Below are 19,596 nucleotides of genomic sequence, written 5' to 3'. Positions count from 1 at the left end.
GTATACAACAATTTTATCTTTAAAAAACCTATCCAAGAATCGCTTACTTAGCATCATATGTGTCACAATAATACATATTTTTCGCCTACGTGTGACGTGACACTTGGCGAAAAAATTGGAATGTCAAGTGTCGCTGTCTCGTGGCCTGCCTGTGAGATCGGTTTTACAATTAGTGATATGATATGATATTAGATTATTTTTTAAAAATAAAACCCCACAAACTTGTGATTGAGAAATATGTCACAAACTTTAATAACTATAGAATATGGACCTCCTTGTTCTAAATAAATAAATCAATAAATAAATAAATAGAATATCGACCTCCAATCACATTCTTTTGATCATGCTTAGTCACACAAATACAACAAAGAAATTACATTATATTACAATAAACTATATAGAAAAAGATCGAAATTACAATACAAAAGCCCCAAAGTTATAATCACAAAAATGTATTTTGTATAACACACTATACATACACACTCATTCCTTAAACATCCAAACCAACCCTACCCCTTTTCAATTAATTACAAATACGATGAATACAAGAGATCAATACAAAAAAACATTGCCCTTGAATCATTTCTCCTAGGACACCCAAACCATAAAAATGGTTTAATGTACAAAAAAAACTAGATTGTAAAGCTTGAGGAAACAAATATAAATAAAACAAAAAGAATCAAAAATCATGAAATTTATCATCATTGTTGTTGTCCCCTTATTTTTTCTCCTTGAGAAGGGCTTCTCCAAAATCCTGCAGAGTAGAATTTTTCCCACATTTCCTCTTCCAATTGCATCAACTCCTTATCCATGATAATATTATCATCACTGCTAATACTCCCACAAGTTTCAGGATCCATCACCACCATTGTCGTCGTGTGATCGGTTTGGTACCTCATATCTTCTAAAGGGATACTATATCGACATGGACTTTCCCTACTCGAGGCGGCGAATGATTGTAGAGGGAGAAGGCCTTTTTTCATCATTTGTCGCCTTCGGTGTGTTCTTAGGGCCTTCTTGCATATACTTGCAGGAACCTTGTAGACAAATAGCACAAACAAATTGATTAATGTGCATGGACAACAACACCACACCGCAGCGCACTCCGCTGTGGTGCCTCCGGCCATCTCCGCCACTCTACCACTAGGTGGTGATGACGGAGATGGCTGTAGGAGTGCGTGTTTCCTCCTATACCCCGCTGTCCCCGGACGGAGCTTCATCTTCTTCTGAGTCGTCGTCATAATATACGTACTAATAATAATAATGATCTATATATATATATATACATATGCACTTTCATATATTATAATCAATGATGATCAATTTCCCTGACTCCTGAAGAACATTCAGGAGTCGGGTTATGGAAATCCCTTCCTTATATTCGTTTTAAATTTTTTAAAATTATATAAGTTAATAGAAAAGCCAATAGCCCGACCTCACAAGCGGATCTGAAGAGATCCGGCTGTGATCAGGGGGAGGACGAATATTAGCTTCTTCAAGGACGATCATGGAAATTTAGGATATAATAATAGTTTTTAAAATTGAAAAATGTAGGCTTTTCCTTGAAAAGAGGGGAGGTGTTTTGATATATTGGTCTAGTTTTTTTTCCTCCTATTTTTATGTTGTAATGAATGAAATTTTCGCAGGAAATTTATGATGTTTTGTGGTACATATTGAATTGTGGACAAGAGAGTTTGAGACAGAAGGTGGAAGACAATGATGAGTTGCACTAAAATTATTTTAGCATTTGAAGCAACTCCATATCAAAAACTTTAAGGTATAATAGGTGCACGTACAAGCATTATGCTTATTTCATATTGTTCAACTATTAAATTCCATTAGTTTTTTAAAAAAAATTAATTAGATAAGGAGCTTGGTTGATTAAATGTTACTTTTGAGATTTGGTCAATAAAAAAAGGAGGGGAAAAAAAAGTACTATGTATTATGTTGAATAAGGAAAATAATAATGTGAAATGAAACTTCTATTTAGGGTTAAATATTTTCAGTGAAATGAGACTTCTATTATAAACAATTTTTTATTTTTTTTTATTTTTTTTGTACTATATTAATTGAAAATAAGGATAAGTCCACACTTACTACGCCGTATTTAATTTTTTAATTATCTATAAGGTGTTAAATTTAATTATCAGTCTGGTTATATATAAGGATCTAAAATTTAATAAATTTTGGCAAAATATTTCTATCAAGTTAATCATATTGTTAGTCCATTTATGTGGGAAAGCAAAGTTTCATCTAACAAAATAATAACTTTATAGAACTTTTGTTTGTGGATTTTTTTTAAGAAAAATTAGAAATAATAATCCCAACTTTCATGAATTTTGCTATAATAATCCCAACTTTGAATTATTGTGGAATAATCTGAACTTTAGGGATTCTTTTTCTTCAGTCCCAAAAACCGGTGATCGGTTGACTGGTTTTTTTTTTCTTTTCTTAAAGTGACACCGACACATGTCACAAGTGAATTGGCTAAAACAATTTATAAAAAAAAAAAAACAAACAAACACCAACTAGACCCCAAAATCCCGGCCACTAGCCAAACCCCAAAAACCACCAGCCTAACCCCAAACGGCGGCGGTTGTTGCCCTTCCCCCTCCCCTGTGCGCCGCTATATCCCCTCTCCCTGCGCCGATTTCCCCCACCCACTCGCCGGTCCTCCTTTTCCTGTTTTCCAGCTACCCCTTAATCTAAAACCCCCAACATCCTCCACTTGAAAATCGCTTAAAACCACCTCTCCCACTCCCGAAAACTCCTCCCCACCGTAGAAAATCCTAGCCGCTTAGGGTTTCGGGGTGGTAGGAGGAACGATTTGGGGTTTTTAGCAGTGGGGAGGGGTTTCATTAGTGGATTCGGGGTTTCGGGGTGGTGGTTTCGTGGGGAATGGGGGGTGTTTCGGGGAGGGAGGAAGACGGCGACGCGGTGGAGGTTGTTTCACGTGGCTGGCCGGCGAGAAAGGGGCGGCAGGCTGGGCAGTAGGGTACGGTGGTGGTTAGGGTGGGCCAGTGGGGGAAGGGGAGGCTCATTGGTGGTTTGGTGATTTTTGGATTTTTTTTTTAAAATTTTTTGGACCAATCAGGGGTTGACACGTGTCAAGTGACCTAATATAATAGGTCATTGACTTTTGTTGACCGGTTAGGGATTGAAGAAAAAGAAGAACCCCCAAAGTTCGGATTATTCCATAATCCATAATAATCTAAAGTTGGGATTATTGTAGCAAAATTCATGAAAGTTGGGATTATTGTTTCTAACTTTTCCTTTTTTTTTATTGCTTTAAAAAAATGTTAAATGTTATTTAATATATGTATTTAGTGGATGTCCATTATACCCTTATGATTATTCTAGGATATTCTAGATATACTAGACTTATTATTCTACAAGGAAACCCTAATAGTATCACATGTATATATATATATATATATATATATATTATATATATATATATATATATATATATATATAATATATATATATAATATATACTCCCACATCATCCAGTAATAAGAATATCGATCTATTCTCTCCCCCACTTTTCCTCTTTCTCTTTAATCATAACACGTTATCAGCACCAAAGCTTAATATAATTGAATTAGTTAAATTACGACGCATAATTCATCCGTGATCAGGTATGTAGTCACCTCCATTTTTTATTTTTGAATTTCTTGAGTAACGTAAGTACAATTGATCATTTGCACAATAGATTTGTTTTATATTCTTCTGCTTTTGATTTTCTAATAAATCCACCCCCTAGTGACATGGCATAATCAGCTAGCAACATTACCGCAAAATTATATTACGTTTTGGTTAACTATTTAGTAACATGATTGATATTGTAGTGTTTAAATCCTTCTCGTACTATAGTTTAGGATGCATTACTATATAGTTCCGAAGTCAACAATCTTGTTTCTGATCTGCAATTTTGTTTAATAGTTATTTATATCTATTATTAGATCCCCAATTCCTTTTAACTCACTACCTTGAGTGATTAATTAATTATTCAATAAGCAAGTATTAATTTATTTATTTTACGCTTGTTTGATGTGATAATTTGATATATCAAAAGGTAACCTGATGGTAGTGGTAGTATAACATATCTATATGCAATTCAACTAAGTGAGTAAGTGGTGATGAGTGTTTTACCACATATATGATGATTAATTATTTTTCCATCTCCGTAAATTTATATTACCTTATGTACCAGTACCAATTTTAATTTACCTTATGTGTCAGTACCAACTATAGATTTATTTGCAAAGCTGGTCGGATTAATAATTTTCATGGTTTTGATTGACTTTGATATTAATCCTAGTTTTATCTTGAATAAGTTTGGTTACTTCATATTTTTAACTCCGTATTTAGTTTAATGTAAGGTATAGTAAATAAATTATGTCATTATAATAAATCTATATTACAATTTTGTTTGTTGATTTTATTTCGTTTGCTGGTTTTAGAATTGTAACCGTATCTTATACCATGAAGGAAATTGATTTATTCTGTGAGTGTTATATTGCTAATCAGAGAATATATATACAAATTACAAGCTAGAAGTTAGGCTACAAAAATTAGCTAACTAAAAGATAATGTTGACAGCTATCATTAACTCACTAAAATAGCTAAACGTTTGCTAACACTAAGGAAAGGAAATATATACTAGCTAAATTAGATATATACAAATAATTATAGAATATATGATAAACATATTCTAACACTATCAAACTTGATTAGCATTATCCTTAGATTATCAATTAGTCATGATAATTTATTATAAATATATCTCTCTAAGTGATTTCCAAATTAAGTCCTCATTTATAGTATTTATTTCCCATGACAAGTTTATATCTTATACCCCGTATGATAAATGACATGCGTTTGGTATACTGGTCTATTAAGTTCACTACTAAAGAGAATCACACTAGTTTTGATTTGTTATGGAGAATACATATTGGGTTATTAGTCTACCTAGTTGTTAAAAGAGCTTAACTTTGATTAAATTAAGTGACTTTAATGAGTATGGATTAAACTTTGTGGACTAAATTTTCATAAAATGCAATGAAGTCTTTAAAGATGATCAATATTGTTTGTACTTTATGAATGGGATTACTTGTATGTGGTGACCCAAATAATCTCATTGACCATATGAATATTTGCTTAAAGATATTTGAAGTCGTTATCAAGAACTAAAATTCATGAGTATGATTTGGCTCTTTGATAATATATAGCATTGTTTTTAACTACCTTTATGATTGAGATTTCTAATATTTGCATGATGTCATATACTTAATTGACTGTATGGATATTTTCTAGTTGACCTCAAATTATGTTAATTATAATCCATCTTGTTTTTTTTTTATTCCTTTATTTTGTTTATTAGATGGAAAAAGAGTTGATTGATAAATTATAGTTAGTGATGATAATAATGACTATTACATGAGATCCAACATATCATTTCTATGAATTGAAATGGTAAACTTTCAAACTAATACTCATTCGCATCCCCATTTTTGGGACTTGAAGTTTCACATTTTGTTCTTTCAATACTAACATGCTTACAATGCTGAATATTGATTGATGTATGATTGAATTCAATTATATATGATCTCATATGTCTACAAAAAGTTGGTTTGTAAGAATGATGAGTAAATTGAACATGAAATACTAAAAAATATGGACTTGAAGTTCCTTAAAGTTATGAAGGGTTAACAACATCCAAAAGTTAATATTAAGATACATATATGACTTAGAAATTTCTATTATTTTCTAAGGTACGTTGCTAATATACAATTCATAATACTAATGTGATCCTATAAACACAATGTCATGAGAATGATTATACAAAAGATTTTGAATAGTATTCTAGATTTCGAACTTTGGGTGAGAATTGATGATTTAATTTATAGATTACTAGATTTACTCAATTCCAGAAGTGAATGAGAATTTATAGGATTAAAAAGATAACAAACTTGTTTGTATGATATGTTATTGATTATAATTCATTTAAAAGTTCATAAGAATATCAATTTGAACAAGAAATAGTGTTATGATGAGTTCAAGAAATTAATCATGACATGTTATAATTCATTTAAAAGTTCATAAGAATATCAATTTGAACAAGAAATAGTGTTATGATGAGTTCAAGAAATTAATTATGATGAGTTCAATTTTTTCAATTTGTGTTCGATTTTTATGGCTTAATTTGTTCAATTTGTGTTCGATTTTTTCGGCTTAGTTTATCACTTTGTGTTCGATTTTTCAATTTCATCATCAAATTTTATGAATTTTGTGTTTGTGTTGATAATTTTGATGATATTTTTCTGATTTTGTGTTTTTGTGGACATTTAAGTCTGTTTTTGCTTAATTATTTCATGTAATTGTGTTTATTTTTTGGACATGTAATGTTTTGATGTTTGCTAGCTACTTGTTAAATAATGCAGTGTAAATGTTTTGTGTTTTAAGGTATGTGAGCAACTTACTTAAGAATATTTATTATGCCCATACTTATAAGAGATTAATATAATTGGGCAAGCGTTACGAGTAAAAGTTTATAAGATGATTTTATTATGCTTGATACATGCATTGCTAAAAGAATTTATGCCTTAAAAGGTGGAAGAGATTTAAAGGTTGTTGGATTCATTTCATGCCCCATATGCAAGGATTAGGGGGAGATTGTATTTATTCCCTTATTTTATGTAATCCTTGGACATAAATAATAAAATATATTGATGGTTAGTTTGGTACATACATTAACTTAAATATCAATGATTTATTTAATAGAAGTGGCCACATGTTAATTAAATATTTTGAAACGATACCATCCTGTAGATGGATAAAAATAAATGTCATTGATCAAATATACTAGTTGTAAATGCTACAATCAAAATTGATTTCTCAGAAGGACAACATCAATTGCTAATGAACCTATAGCACGCCTGAAGCGTGATAGATCAATAGGTTCTAAAAATAATTCAGTATCGTCGAAAAGGAAAGAAACCACTATTGACAATGACAAATTTGAGAAAGTGATAAATCCCATTACATTTCTAGAAGAAATCACTTTTAGTAAAGTTCATATGTTCCATGATTATATACAAGACTCCATAAGAGTATTAAATGTCCAACAAGATTAACATGTATCAAGATAATAGTCAAAACTCTAGCAGAGTATGAGTAATTATTGGATAATATATTAGTTAATTGTCTTGCCAATTGTATATAGAAACATATGTTAGGGTTCTAATATCACATCATGGTCATGGCCATGCATAAAGTAAATTTAAGTGATCACTAGTGTTGGAAAAATGACCAGAATTTAAATTTAGATAAACGATTGGATGTGATAATTAAATTAGGCCATCCGGGTTCAATAAATACCCGTTATGGAAACTTGAAGTTTCATTTGATAATGTGCTGACACTCTCTCAATGTTAGATATATGAAATGAATTAAATGGCAAGACATAACATTGAGATTGAGCTATAATAATTTGTGTTGATCAAAATTTCAAGAGTTAATAGGTTTTGATTTTTTTATATACGAAAGAGTAATAGGTGACCAGAAGTTCACCAAAATAACTTATATATTATTGTCAAGTTTTAGGTGACCAGAAGCTCACCACCTAGTAGAATAACAAGCAAGTGATTTACGCTTGGGGATATTATATGTCAGCACATCACAAAGAGGAGAAGAGGGAAAAACATAAAACTGCACAACACATGTCTCCTCATTGACATTGATCTCCAGAAGAGAACATATTATGGAAATTGTAATAATAAATACACATGCAATGTAAAGTTAATGAAGAAATGATTCTTCATTGAAATTCTTCTCTAGAAGAGATAAATGTTGTTTAATACAAATCTTCTGAGAGATAAATTTTGATTGTGATCCTCGCATGAAATGAATTTTAATGCAAATTTATATACTAAGTTGGTATAGAGTTAGATGCCCCTCTAAATGAGATATTTTACCAACTTAGGGGGAGAAGAATCAGCAAAATTTAAAAAATCGAAAAGAATTTGATGATCCCTATAATGGTAGTTTGAAAAGTTATATGCCAACTTTTGTCTATATATTATCAAGATATGTTGCACATTTATGATTTGATTTGTATTCGGTTATGACTCATGTTGCATTTGAATATACATTTTGGTCATATTATGTGTATACATTGAGATAAAATCTTGTCAATTATACTTGAATCACTACACCTGAAGTGTGGGTTGTATGATCGGTTCCAAAATAAAGATATGATATGTGGCAAAATAGTGCAGTTAACACTTTTAAGATTATAATAGTATATAAATACCATAGTGTATGAAATACCCCAAAAGTGGTATAGATATCTGAATTATTACAATAAATGGCCTATGATGTAAGAATATTTATGATGGTACCAATGAGAAATGTATTCAGATATCATTGTCAAAATAGCATGCAAATTAAAACTGTACCTTGAGGAATTATATGCTGATACCGGTATATGATGGAACCGATAAATAATGCATATGCATGATAGAATGGACTAGTGAATAAGGGATCTTAAAAATATGTTCATTTTTTTCGACATGAAACTAAAATAATAAATCAAAATTTATCACGGACTAGTAGTCCAATTAGAAAATGGATTTCTGAAATCCACACTGTACAGTGTTTGCATTTTTTAGTCTTTTATTTATGTGCATGTTCGAGTTTTAAATTTATGAACTCATTGTATGTATAGGATGTATTTTGATGCGTTACTCATTACATATATATTTTGTTTAATGTATTATCATGAATTCTACATCTCATATTGCATGCATTACAACAATTGTGTTATATGTGAATGTTTATGGTATGACGAGTTTATAATTATGATGAAAGCTTACAAGAAGAAATTTATACTCTGATGGGCTTATAATTGTGATGAAAGTTTATATGATGACGATCCAGTAGCATGTTATGAATCATGCATGAAAAGTTTCCCGCAGAACTTATATACAACGTTTTCAAATATCTAGCCCTTCAAATTCTATATTCTGAAAAATGACAATGTTGATATTGTTATCAAACTCATGGAGAGTATTGGTGACTAAGTTATTGAAATATCAACCTGAAGTGCAAAATGTCTAAAGAAGAATAGTAATGAGCTATATTGCAGTAAGGATAATCTTCTTATGGTCCAGAAGAACCACGAGTAAAGTATATAATAATACTTATTGATAAGGGATTTTTCCCTACCAATCATCATCTGACAAGTGGACCATTCAGGCTCTGCCAAGTGTCCGCCACATGGGCCAATAGAAGCATGCCACGTGTCAGCCGTTGATCTGTCCACCATGGACTAGTTGTGTCAAGCCACGTGGCCTCCATATGCCAAACAGGCCAAACGATCACCTAGGCCCAATTTCCAAGGGAAGCCTAGTCAGCCCTAGGTTAACTTAAACCTAGTATTTGGCACGTTTCCCAAGGTTATAAATACTCTAATTAATCCTCATTAAAGGGGGGAAAAAAGAACATTAATTACACTGACCAAAAACACTTAGATCACTCCTCACCTAGAGGAACCAGATCTCCCAACCTTTACTTTTCCGCACTATTCACTCCTCATACACGTTCTAACTTGATCGTCGGAGGCGGAACTCCCACCACAAGGAGTCTCCGTTGTTTTGCAGGTACAGGCGCAAGGATACCAGTCCCGGAATTGTAACTCTCCCGCTGGACATCAAAAAACCCCGAAACACTTATGTTATATTATTACTAAATCATATAAGCTTAGATAATGATATCAAGATATCACGGGTTGCCATAAATTATTATCAATATTTGAGTATCAATAGCTACTTTTATGACCTCCAGAAGTAGGCATAATTTCGATGGTAAGGCAACTTGAAACAAAAATGTCATATAAGATAGTGGTAAACGCCACATAGGTATTGTTCTCACAAGTATGGATAAATGAAGATGCTTTACAGTGAAGATTCAAGTTTGATCAGGGAGGATCAACTATCAAGGAATGTTATTCAGCTACAAGTGTGAAGTTAATAAGGCATTGGATTCATTACATTGGAAGATCTCAAGTTACGCATTCATCAGGAGGAGAAAATACGCACTGCACTCTTTTTCCCTTAACCATGGTTTTGTCCCACATTGGGTTTTCCTGGTATGGTTTTTAACGAGGCAGCATGTCAAGGCGTATTATGAAAGTGTTGTACTCTTTTTCCTTCACTAGGTTTTTATCCCATCGGGTTTTTCCTAGTAAGGTTTTAACGAGGCACACTAGTTATTCGATAATGGTCATCCAAGGGGGAATGTTATATAATATATGTATTTAGTGGATGTCCATTATACCCTTATGATTATTCTAGGATATTCTAGATATACTAGACTTATTATTCTACAAGGAAACCCTAATAGTATCACATGTATATGTATATATGTATATGTATGTATGTATATATATGTATGTATATATGTATATGTATGTATGTATATATATGTATGTATATATGTATATGTATGTATATATGTATATGTATGTATATATGTATATGTATGTATATATATATATGTATGTATATATATATATATATATATATATATATACTCACACGTCATTCAGTAATAAGAATATCGATCTATTATCTCCCCCACTTTTCCTCTTTCTCTTTAATTTCATAACATAATTGTTTTTTTTTTTTGTTTTTTTTTTTATTATTTTTTTAAATTTTTTTTTTACCACCCTAACAAATAATAAAAGGTTGTATTTTGTCACCAACCAAAAAAAGTAAATATTGAATTCTACCACTATTTAGCAAATTCCGTCGATAAGAAATTAATTTTAAGAAGGAATTGAATAGGTGAAGATGGAATATGAGAGAAGGGTATGTAATGGAAAATTGTGGAAAAGAAGGGAAAAAAAAAATTTGTTAGATGAGCCTAACTAACGAATTCATGATCATAATTTCTTCAACAATAAGGCTTGTATAAGGCGGGCTTACGTTAATTTTATTATAAGACGGTTAATTAGAGGGTAACTTTACAATTTTATAGCAAATTTAAATTTTAATGAGTTTGATTGTATATTAATACGTAAATTCTAATCGATGCATGTTATGAAATATAATATGATTAATCTAATACATTATCAGTGTTTTTAAAGGGTAAATTTTATGTTAGGAAAATGGTAACTTTTGTTTTTTTAGTTTTTTTAACCCGTCTTACAATAACTTAATGAAAGTCCGCTTTAATTAAGAATTTATGTTTTCTCAAGATTGAGTTGGTAAAATCTTAATTTTATTTTTTTAGTTGGTGGTAAAAAATAATTTTTTTATAGAGTGATTTTAAAAATAAAAAAATAAAAAAACAATTTGAAGTTTTTTTTTTAAAGGTGATAAAAAAAAAATAAAAAAAAAATCTATTATTACATATACGTAGAACTTAGTACTTAGTACTCAATTAAGTACTTAATTACTCACTCCTTTCCTTTTTGTTCTTCCCATTTGAAATCTTGACAATATTCATAAAATAAGATAATCTTGTAAATAATTACTCTCAACATATAAAACATAACTTAGTGATGTTGGTCTCATATATTTGATTCATCTCAATGAATAATTTGTTAATATTTAGATCAAATGTTACTAATTTAAAGATATTTATGATAAATTGACAATTGTGCATTTCGTGCATATTCAAATTAGAAAGAATTTTTAGGAATGAATTGACAAAGTATATGTTATAAGATGGTCCTTACTTAGAATATTTAATTAATTATTAACAAAAGAAAAGAAAACAATTACGTCATGTATATACTATTAGGCTATTGGCGATCCTTACCCTTTTTAACTTAGCAATTTGATAAAAGTAATTAACTTTCTAATTACCAATACTGAAATCTTGCACTAAAATCTACCATATCCTATATTTAGTTGGCCACCCTTTTATTATTAGAAAGAGAAAAAGATAGAGATTAATACTAAGAAAAAATGGCGCCATTGTTTGTAGCCGTTAATTAACCCCCAAATATAGACACCACTATATATAACTTTGTGAGGCATCCAAATTGTTTGCATAATTCCTTCCTCTAATAAATGAATATATTTTGGATTAAAAAAAACTCTAATGTACTTTCTATGGTATACAAATTACATTGATTTGTAACTATACACAAAATCATGCCACCCTCAAATTCTCTTTCCTTAATTTCTTTCTCATCTTCATGTTCAATTTTTAAGGCGATGTTTTGAGTTTTGGTTATATAAATCTCTTTGAGAAGGGGAGAGGAAATTAGAGAAAATGGATGGCTCAATGAGCATGGGAGTTATGGCTGTTTTCGCGGTCTCTGGAAGTGTAGCACTCCTTGCACTCCAAGTCCACAATCGCCTCCTTTCGGATTTTATGAAGAAAATTGATTTCGAATTTGGTAAATTTACTAATATAATTTAATGTTTGTGAATCTTAATCCTTTTGCATGTAACACTTTATTTCATGCTCGTTCCTATCATTTTGGTGTTGCACTACATGTAAAATTTGAATATTGAAATCTCTCAAGCCCTCAACTTCTCCTCGGCAAACACCCTTTCATTGTGCTAAGGACATAGATATGGAAAGTGTCAAAACATAGATATATATAACAACCTGTTTCTTATCTTTGATCAGGATGTGGAAAATGTCAATGCAAGAGAAGAATTCAATTCGCGGATAATGTACAAGAGCCATTACCCATCAAATGTGAAAAGGAATCAAGTGAAACTAACCCCGCAAAACCATGTTGTGAAAGGAGCTACAATGGAGAAGGTACAATGCCTCTTAACAGGTTGGCATTATACAGAGGCATAATTAAGAATAAGATGTCATTTCCTAAGTCGGAATATAGAGTCTCACGAGGAAGGAATGTACTTTATGTTCATACTAATAGCTACTAATTTTTCGATGTATAAATAAATTGATTTCTTTTAAAGCATGAGATTGTGTGTGTGTGTGTATATATATATATATATATATATATATATATATATATATATATATATATATATATATATATATATATATATATATATATATATATATATATATATATATATATATATATAAAAGAAGAGATTGTATATATTTTGTGATGAATAAGGAGGTGGTTTTTTTTTTTTTTTGGTCATGATCTTTATAGAGGTAATTAATTAATAGATCATTAATAAAAATTAAAGAAAATCCACTCTAGTAATAAACAAATTGTTGGAAGAGGTTAGTCAAATAAAAACTTTTGATGAAAGTTGTCCATAACAAGTACAATCTTCATAGTTTCTTTACTTCTTATACTACAATTGATATTTAATGTAATTCTTGTATCCTTTTATCAGAATCATTACATTTTTTTTTCAATTATTTTACCATATGATGAGCAAGAATTGATAAAGTACTGTTGCTTGCAAAATTAACTTAGGACAACATAAATAAGTTTTTTTTTTTTAAAAAAAAAAAAAATATGAAGGGGGTGAAAGGGGGAGTACTCGTAAAATTTCAAAAAATAACCAGCAGTGAAGACAAATAGGCTACACCCTTAATAATAAAAGGATTTAGGTTCTAACCATAATACAGCAAAATTGAGTCTTACTTCATATTCATCCTGCCATCCATATATCAAACTGCTTAGGCTTCTGAAAAGATAACAGGAAAACCGCCTATAACTAATCCTATGATTTATACTCATAAAGCACAATAAGGTAAAACAAATCGACTTCTCCAGGTTGTCCCACCTTATCCCAGGAAGTTCATGATAACCAAATGGAGAACTAGATTGCAAAGAACAAAGTCTGCAAACGCTCGCTCTGGAGTTAAATCCTGCAATGGAATTGATATCATTAGACATTTTCTCTCTAAGGCCATGCTTGGATTGGGGGTAATATATTAAAGGGGTAATAAAAGTCAAACTTGAAAAAACACAAGTAATTAGAGGTGTTGTTGGAGGTAAGGGTGTTTACAAAAGAAATAAGATAGTTGTTCCATGAGGAAAAGTAATAGATGGAGGAATTATTACCCCCTCATAATGAGGGTAATAGTTACACACCCTCCCCCTAGTGTAACTATTACCCCCAAAATGAGCATTTTTCTTCACCTTATACCTCACCATCACTACATAATTTTTCTTACATACACACCATCGCTATCTCCTCCTTCCCTATTTACTTTCATTTTGCTTAGTTTGACTTTTATTACCCTAGTAATACATTTCCCTCAATCCAAGCATGCCTAAAGGAAATCTTTTACAAGGGGATTATTTTTTCAAGTAATTCCTAGTACTAGAAGTAAGTAGCACTATTGATTCAGGGCGATTTGATGTTTTGGTTAACAAAGACATGAATCAATAGAGCAGGCTACAAACCCAAGTTTTAGTAAAGTCAGGACTTCTGTAGCTATTCTACTACAAGGCAAGATAACGTATAGAACTAGGCTACTGAGATAATATTCAAGACCTAAATCAGGTGCTCCTTTGCTAATTTGCTATTTGTCTAAGGAAAAAACGGGCAAGTCAACTAGGGATGTCAGTGGGACGGGTCAAATAGGAGACCCGCCCCAACGGGGCGGGGACGGGGCGGGGATGGATCTTGGTTTGGCGGGTGGTGGGGCGTGGATGGGGATAAAAACCATACCTGCCATGGGTGATGGGGCGGGGGTGGATTTTAGGTTGTACCCGCCCCATCCCCGCCCCGCCCCACCCGCCCCACTTCGTACCCGCCCCATCCCCACCTACCCCACTTCGTACCCGCCCCATCCCCACATCCATATTTTTTTAAAACAAAATTATATACTTTTATACTATTTTATAAAAAAAATTATGTAAAATAAAATAGTAAATATAATATTTTGTAATACACTTATATTATAAACAAAAAAAATATGTAATATTAACAATAATTTTTTTATTTTTGCAATCTTTATTAATTATGAAGGATTGTGTATTTGGGAGGGGGGGATTAGACGGGTCTTAGGTGGGGGTGGATATCCAAGTGGGGGTTGGGGTGGGGATGGTTTTGGAATTATCAATGAAGCTGAAAAGAAGACAGGAGTGCCAAGTGGAGACTGTTAGCTCCACTATCCAAAGAATTAGAAATGTGGCATCCATTGGTGATGAGTAGTTATCGCCTGTGGGCCTGTAACCGCTTAATGATCATCAAGATGTAAACCCAATGAAATAGTAGTGTGGGTATGCATAGTTTATTGCTAGGTGATTATCCCATGTGCATGAGAGACTTAGCGGCTGTTATTGCTGGATGGTTATTCTAAAGCCATGCAATCTTATAATATAGAAGCACCACTAATAGTAGCTGGTTATACTTGCAATCCTCACTGATAGTCTATGAGAAACACGCAAAAGTCAGGAGACTCCACAAGCAACATGCATTCCTGGCTTAGACAGCGTCCCTCTGTGCGGTCTGTGCCTATATTTTAACACTCTTCAACTTTGGGTCACTCCACTTGCCCCACACACACACACTGTCACACACAGAGGCTTTTTAGCACACCATGGCGAATGCCTTATTACATTAAGTTTAGTGATGTTTCATTCTGATCTCAGAGGCATCAATAAGATTTGTCTAATTAAAAAATTACCAAACTACGGATCAGATGAACAGAAACAAAATGTCATAAAAATTGACAAGATCAGTTGTTCAAACTTGCTGTAACCTGTCCTCAAAAAAAAAATTAGAAAAAGAGGCTTTCAACAATACAGATGACTCAAATCCTTAAATAAAGCACTCCAAAAAAGAAATTGGGCAAGACACAATACCTTGAATTCCTTGTTTTCCTTGTTCACCTGAATGCGAAGACATACTACAGCAAAAAAATAATTTATAAGGTTTAAGCTCCAAAGCAAACTTTAAAAAAAAAAAACTCTTAATGGAAAATATAGATAGATGACTAGACATACCAGCAAGAACAGCTGTACCAACACAAGAAAGTACACCAGACAGAAAAGAGTTGAATGGAAAAGATCCAACTACTGCCATATAAGCCACCTGTTTGGGAACCGATTAAAGATATTAGGTGTCACATATGTTAGATGATAAACAAAAATAAGTTAAAACTCAAAAGGATGTAGTTTCATGCTAAACCAGCAACTATCTGAGCAGCATGTCACGACTGACACTTTCCACAGTGCTATAGCACAACAAACCCCTTGCCTGTTTACAGGCACTAATACATAAGTCTTTAATATTTACTTGAAGAATCTCACATGATAAAAACTTAAAAAGACCACTTTTTTTAATCTTCAAAAATAAATACATTTAAAGAAGTGAAATTAAAGAAGACATCCCTCCACAAAAGAATAATAGCATGAAGGCCCACCCCAATAAATAAAATGCTAAATTTAAGGAGCTTTCTTCAGATGTTGAGCTGCCTAAACAATCAATGAAGCTGAAATACCCACTTGACCACAAAGACCATATAACAGCAGCACGGCGCAGATATCTTACTTCGTAAAACAAACCATAATGTCCATAATACTTGCTTATTTGCTCTACCAATTGACCAAAGCCGAATCAATGGCAGATCTTGCAGTTGGGGGGTGGGGGGAGGCAAGGTTTGAGTCTCCAACCTCTTGGTCAAAAATAGAATACTTAACCACTAGAATATGAAACCCACTTTTTCACTAATATCAGGAGCCTAGGCTATGAATTGAAATCCACGAATTGCTAGCAAAGTAATCTTCTCCAATTACTTATCATTAAAAATTACATTATATAAAGCATGACTGCATGAACACATATTTCTCTCCCAATTAACTAAAAGCAAAGAAACATTGGTGCTAGGTAATAACTCGAGGAAATAGCAATGTCGTATGGATGACCAAGATAATAAAATCATGACAAATAGACATGTGTATATCTTCATTGATTTCTCATTACCTAATACATTAGCATCTAAAGAGGGAAATGGATGCAATGAAGATTGAAGGAAAAACAAAAACCCACGTGGTCACATGCTTGCTAGTGAAATGCATTGCCTAATACATTCATATGGACACGAGAAAATATCAATCAAATTACACAACGACTTGATTACCATTTCCCTTCATTATCTTACATCAAATAAGCTGACTATGTTCAATGTTCATCACCATTATCAAAATCTATACTGTACTCCTATTTCTCCTTGGGTCAAAATTCAAGTCCCAAATTGCACAAGATTTTCCTGTAATCTTCTAAACCCAACAAAACCAACCTTGCATCTACATAACTATACTTTTTGTTTTGACTACACTAAAAGAAATCATACACAATAGGAAATACAAAAGGTTGTAGTTATGATCAATGTGTCTTTTACCTGATCTACCAGCTAGAAACAAAATAATAATACATAGATTTCCACACAAAGAAAAAGGCACATAAGTCATTTGCAAGTGAAACCTAGAAAACTACTCCCTTTGTTCTCTATTAAAGTTCCTACTTGATATTGGCGCAACTTTTAAGAGTAAGAGTAATCGACTAATTGTTGAAGGTGAATAAAACATAAAGAAAGTGGAAAAATAAAAAATAAATTAAAATATAAAAAAGAGAAGGTATAAGGATCGAGAGTGAAAAAAGATTTATGAGATGGAGATAAATCAGTGAAAGATAACAATATCCTGTCCCACACTATATTTCACACTTCCCTTAAAGATGTCACAATTCATCTTTCACCTTTCTCTTTTCACTTAAAAATTTTCTCTCCATCACATCAACTTTTTTTCTCTCTCCATCACTCTCCATTCTCCTAATCTTTATTCTGTTTCTAACAATCTCAATTTATTTCTAGTTTTCATTTAACATTCCATCAAAGTAAGATGCACTTCCCAACAAAATGAGGAACACTAACATAATCCATTAAATTCAGCAGTCTTTAAAAAAAATTCGGACAAACAACTCAAACTATCCTTGAAAGTTTTGTGGCTATAATCTATAAGTCACTAGGCCTAACCTACAATAGTTTGGAAAAGAAATTGTGCGCCTATGCAAAGGCTAAATCAACAGGAATCTTGGAAAAGAAACAATATGCTACCATCATCTACTGTATGGAAGTTGATTTTATAAGGGTATATCGCAGCTTCCACTGATAACCTACTTCAAAATAGCAATATAAGTCTCACATCCTACTATAATACATTGAATTAATATAAATTAATTATCTAACACTATTCATCCTTGGCCACATATCGATTATAAATGAAAGGCATCATCATCAACCTTCGACTTTCTCAACCGATGACACTTTACAATAATTATTAAATTGGCATATGTCACAAGCTTGTTAATACTCCTTAGCAATATATGTCAATCCTTAAAATCACTATAATTTCGATACATGCCTCTTGCATCAAGTACATTTCCACCACATTCAGAAAATATCCTACTTAAATAACCAATTCCATTCCCATTCTCAACAAATATTTTGTAAAGCTTCACCTCTAAATCATAATTCCTCTGTTTCCTTTTAGTTGCAACATTTGCCAAAACTTTACAAGCAATCCAAACTTTGAAAACACTTAATCTCTAACATTAATAAAAAAAAAATGTCAAAGTTGCGCATTGTAGACAGTAAACTGGCAAACATTGCAACCAAAATGAAATAGATGAAGTATAATAGACTAAAACATATGCATTAAATCAATCAAAAGCCTATCACTCCTAATCCAAAGCGCCGTGTCGAATCATTCAATCGCATTTCCAATCAACCTTATAACCCTAATTGCATAACAGTTTGCAAAATTTGATCGAGAAGTAGATCGAATCCATGATGAAAATGCAATTCAATTGAAATCAAACAAGGAAAAAATATGAACAGATCTACAAATAAATTACCTGAATCAAAGCAGTGGAGATAGCAAAAACGACGTACAGATCGATGATCTACAGAATCCAAAAAAAAAAATTTAGTCGGAAATAAAAATAGAGAGAGGAGGAAGAAGAGTTGAGGAGGAGAGAGAAAGAGAAGGACCTTGAGATTAGTGGGAGTGGCGGCGTAAGCAGAACGGAGAGTGTGGAATAAGGCTTGAGCATCCTTGCTTGTTGACCTCGCCATTGTTTTCTCTCTCTAATTCTCTCTTTCCGTACCCTCTTCTGTTTGAGCAGTGGTGTTGATTAAGTGAACGATGATGATCTTAATTCTTAAACTTCGACTTTAAGAGGGTTTAGAAGGGAGTACAATTCAACACATGGTTTGTGGAGGCTTAAACTTCGACTTTTAGAGGGTTTAGAAGGGAGTACAATTCAATACATGGTTCGTGGAGGCGAATGTATCATGCGCATCGTATATCCGTTTAAAAAAAACGGAAAGAATATCCTCCTTCCGTTATATATTACTCGCAACATTTATTAAAAATGGCTGCTACATATTAGTCGCAATAAATATTTTACTTTCCTTATATAGTAGGGTTTTCAAGAAAAATGACAAAAATACCCTTACTTAAATTTTTGGGATTCCTAATTACACTAACAATCTGATTTCATTAGAATCATAACATAGGTTAATTAACCTAACCATTCCCACCAAATTCATTCTTCTGCATCTAAATTTATATCTTTACCAACCAACTCATTCATTGCTGCATTCAATTATTCTCGATTA

General features: G+C 32.1%; 3 protein-coding genes across 4 annotated transcripts; 1 reads left to right on the top strand and 2 right to left on the bottom strand.

Annotated features, from left to right (window-relative positions):
- Positions 1–224: 224 nt before the first annotated feature.
- On the bottom strand, positions 225–2,967 carry LOC110739868. Its single transcript, XM_021920348.1, has one exon. It carries the CDS (start codon positions 1,239–1,241, stop codon positions 702–704), a length of 540 nt encoding a protein of 179 aa, XP_021776040.1. The 5' UTR covers positions 1,242–2,967; the 3' UTR covers positions 225–701.
- Positions 2,968–11,728: 8,761 nt separating this feature from the next.
- Positions 11,729–12,931, top strand: LOC110739836. The gene is made up of 2 exons (XM_021920318.1): positions 11,729–12,415; positions 12,652–12,931. Exons 1-2 carry the CDS (start codon positions 12,289–12,291, stop codon positions 12,915–12,917), a joined length of 393 nt encoding a protein of 130 aa, XP_021776010.1. The 5' UTR covers positions 11,729–12,288; the 3' UTR covers positions 12,918–12,931.
- Positions 12,932–13,507: 576 nt separating this feature from the next.
- On the bottom strand, positions 13,508–19,178 carry LOC110739867 (dolichyl-diphosphooligosaccharide--protein glycosyltransferase subunit DAD1). Of its 2 annotated transcripts, XM_021920347.1 has the most exons (6): positions 18,967–19,178; positions 18,831–18,878; positions 15,920–16,007; positions 15,779–15,822; positions 13,746–13,830; positions 13,508–13,646 (listed from the first exon to the last, which is right to left on the bottom strand). In XM_021920347.1, the coding sequence occupies exons 1-5, from the start codon at positions 19,048–19,050 to the stop codon at positions 13,747–13,749; spliced, it is 348 nt and encodes a 115-aa protein (XP_021776039.1). In that variant the 5' UTR covers positions 19,051–19,178; the 3' UTR covers positions 13,508–13,646; position 13,746. The 2 variants fall into 2 exon arrangements, with proteins under 2 accessions (XP_021776039.1, XP_021776038.1); XM_021920346.1 differs by having other exon boundaries at positions 13,508–13,830; positions 18,967–19,176.
- Positions 19,179–19,596: the final 418 nt, after the last annotated feature.

The sequence above is a fragment of the Chenopodium quinoa genome, unplaced genomic scaffold (assembly GCF_001683475.1).
Source record: "Chenopodium quinoa cultivar QQ74 unplaced genomic scaffold, ASM168347v1, whole genome shotgun sequence".
NCBI lineage: Eukaryota > Viridiplantae > Streptophyta > Magnoliopsida > Caryophyllales > Amaranthaceae > Chenopodium > Chenopodium quinoa.
Note: the sequence above shows the minus strand (reverse complement) of the source record. Positions and strands in the feature narration are given on the sequence as shown.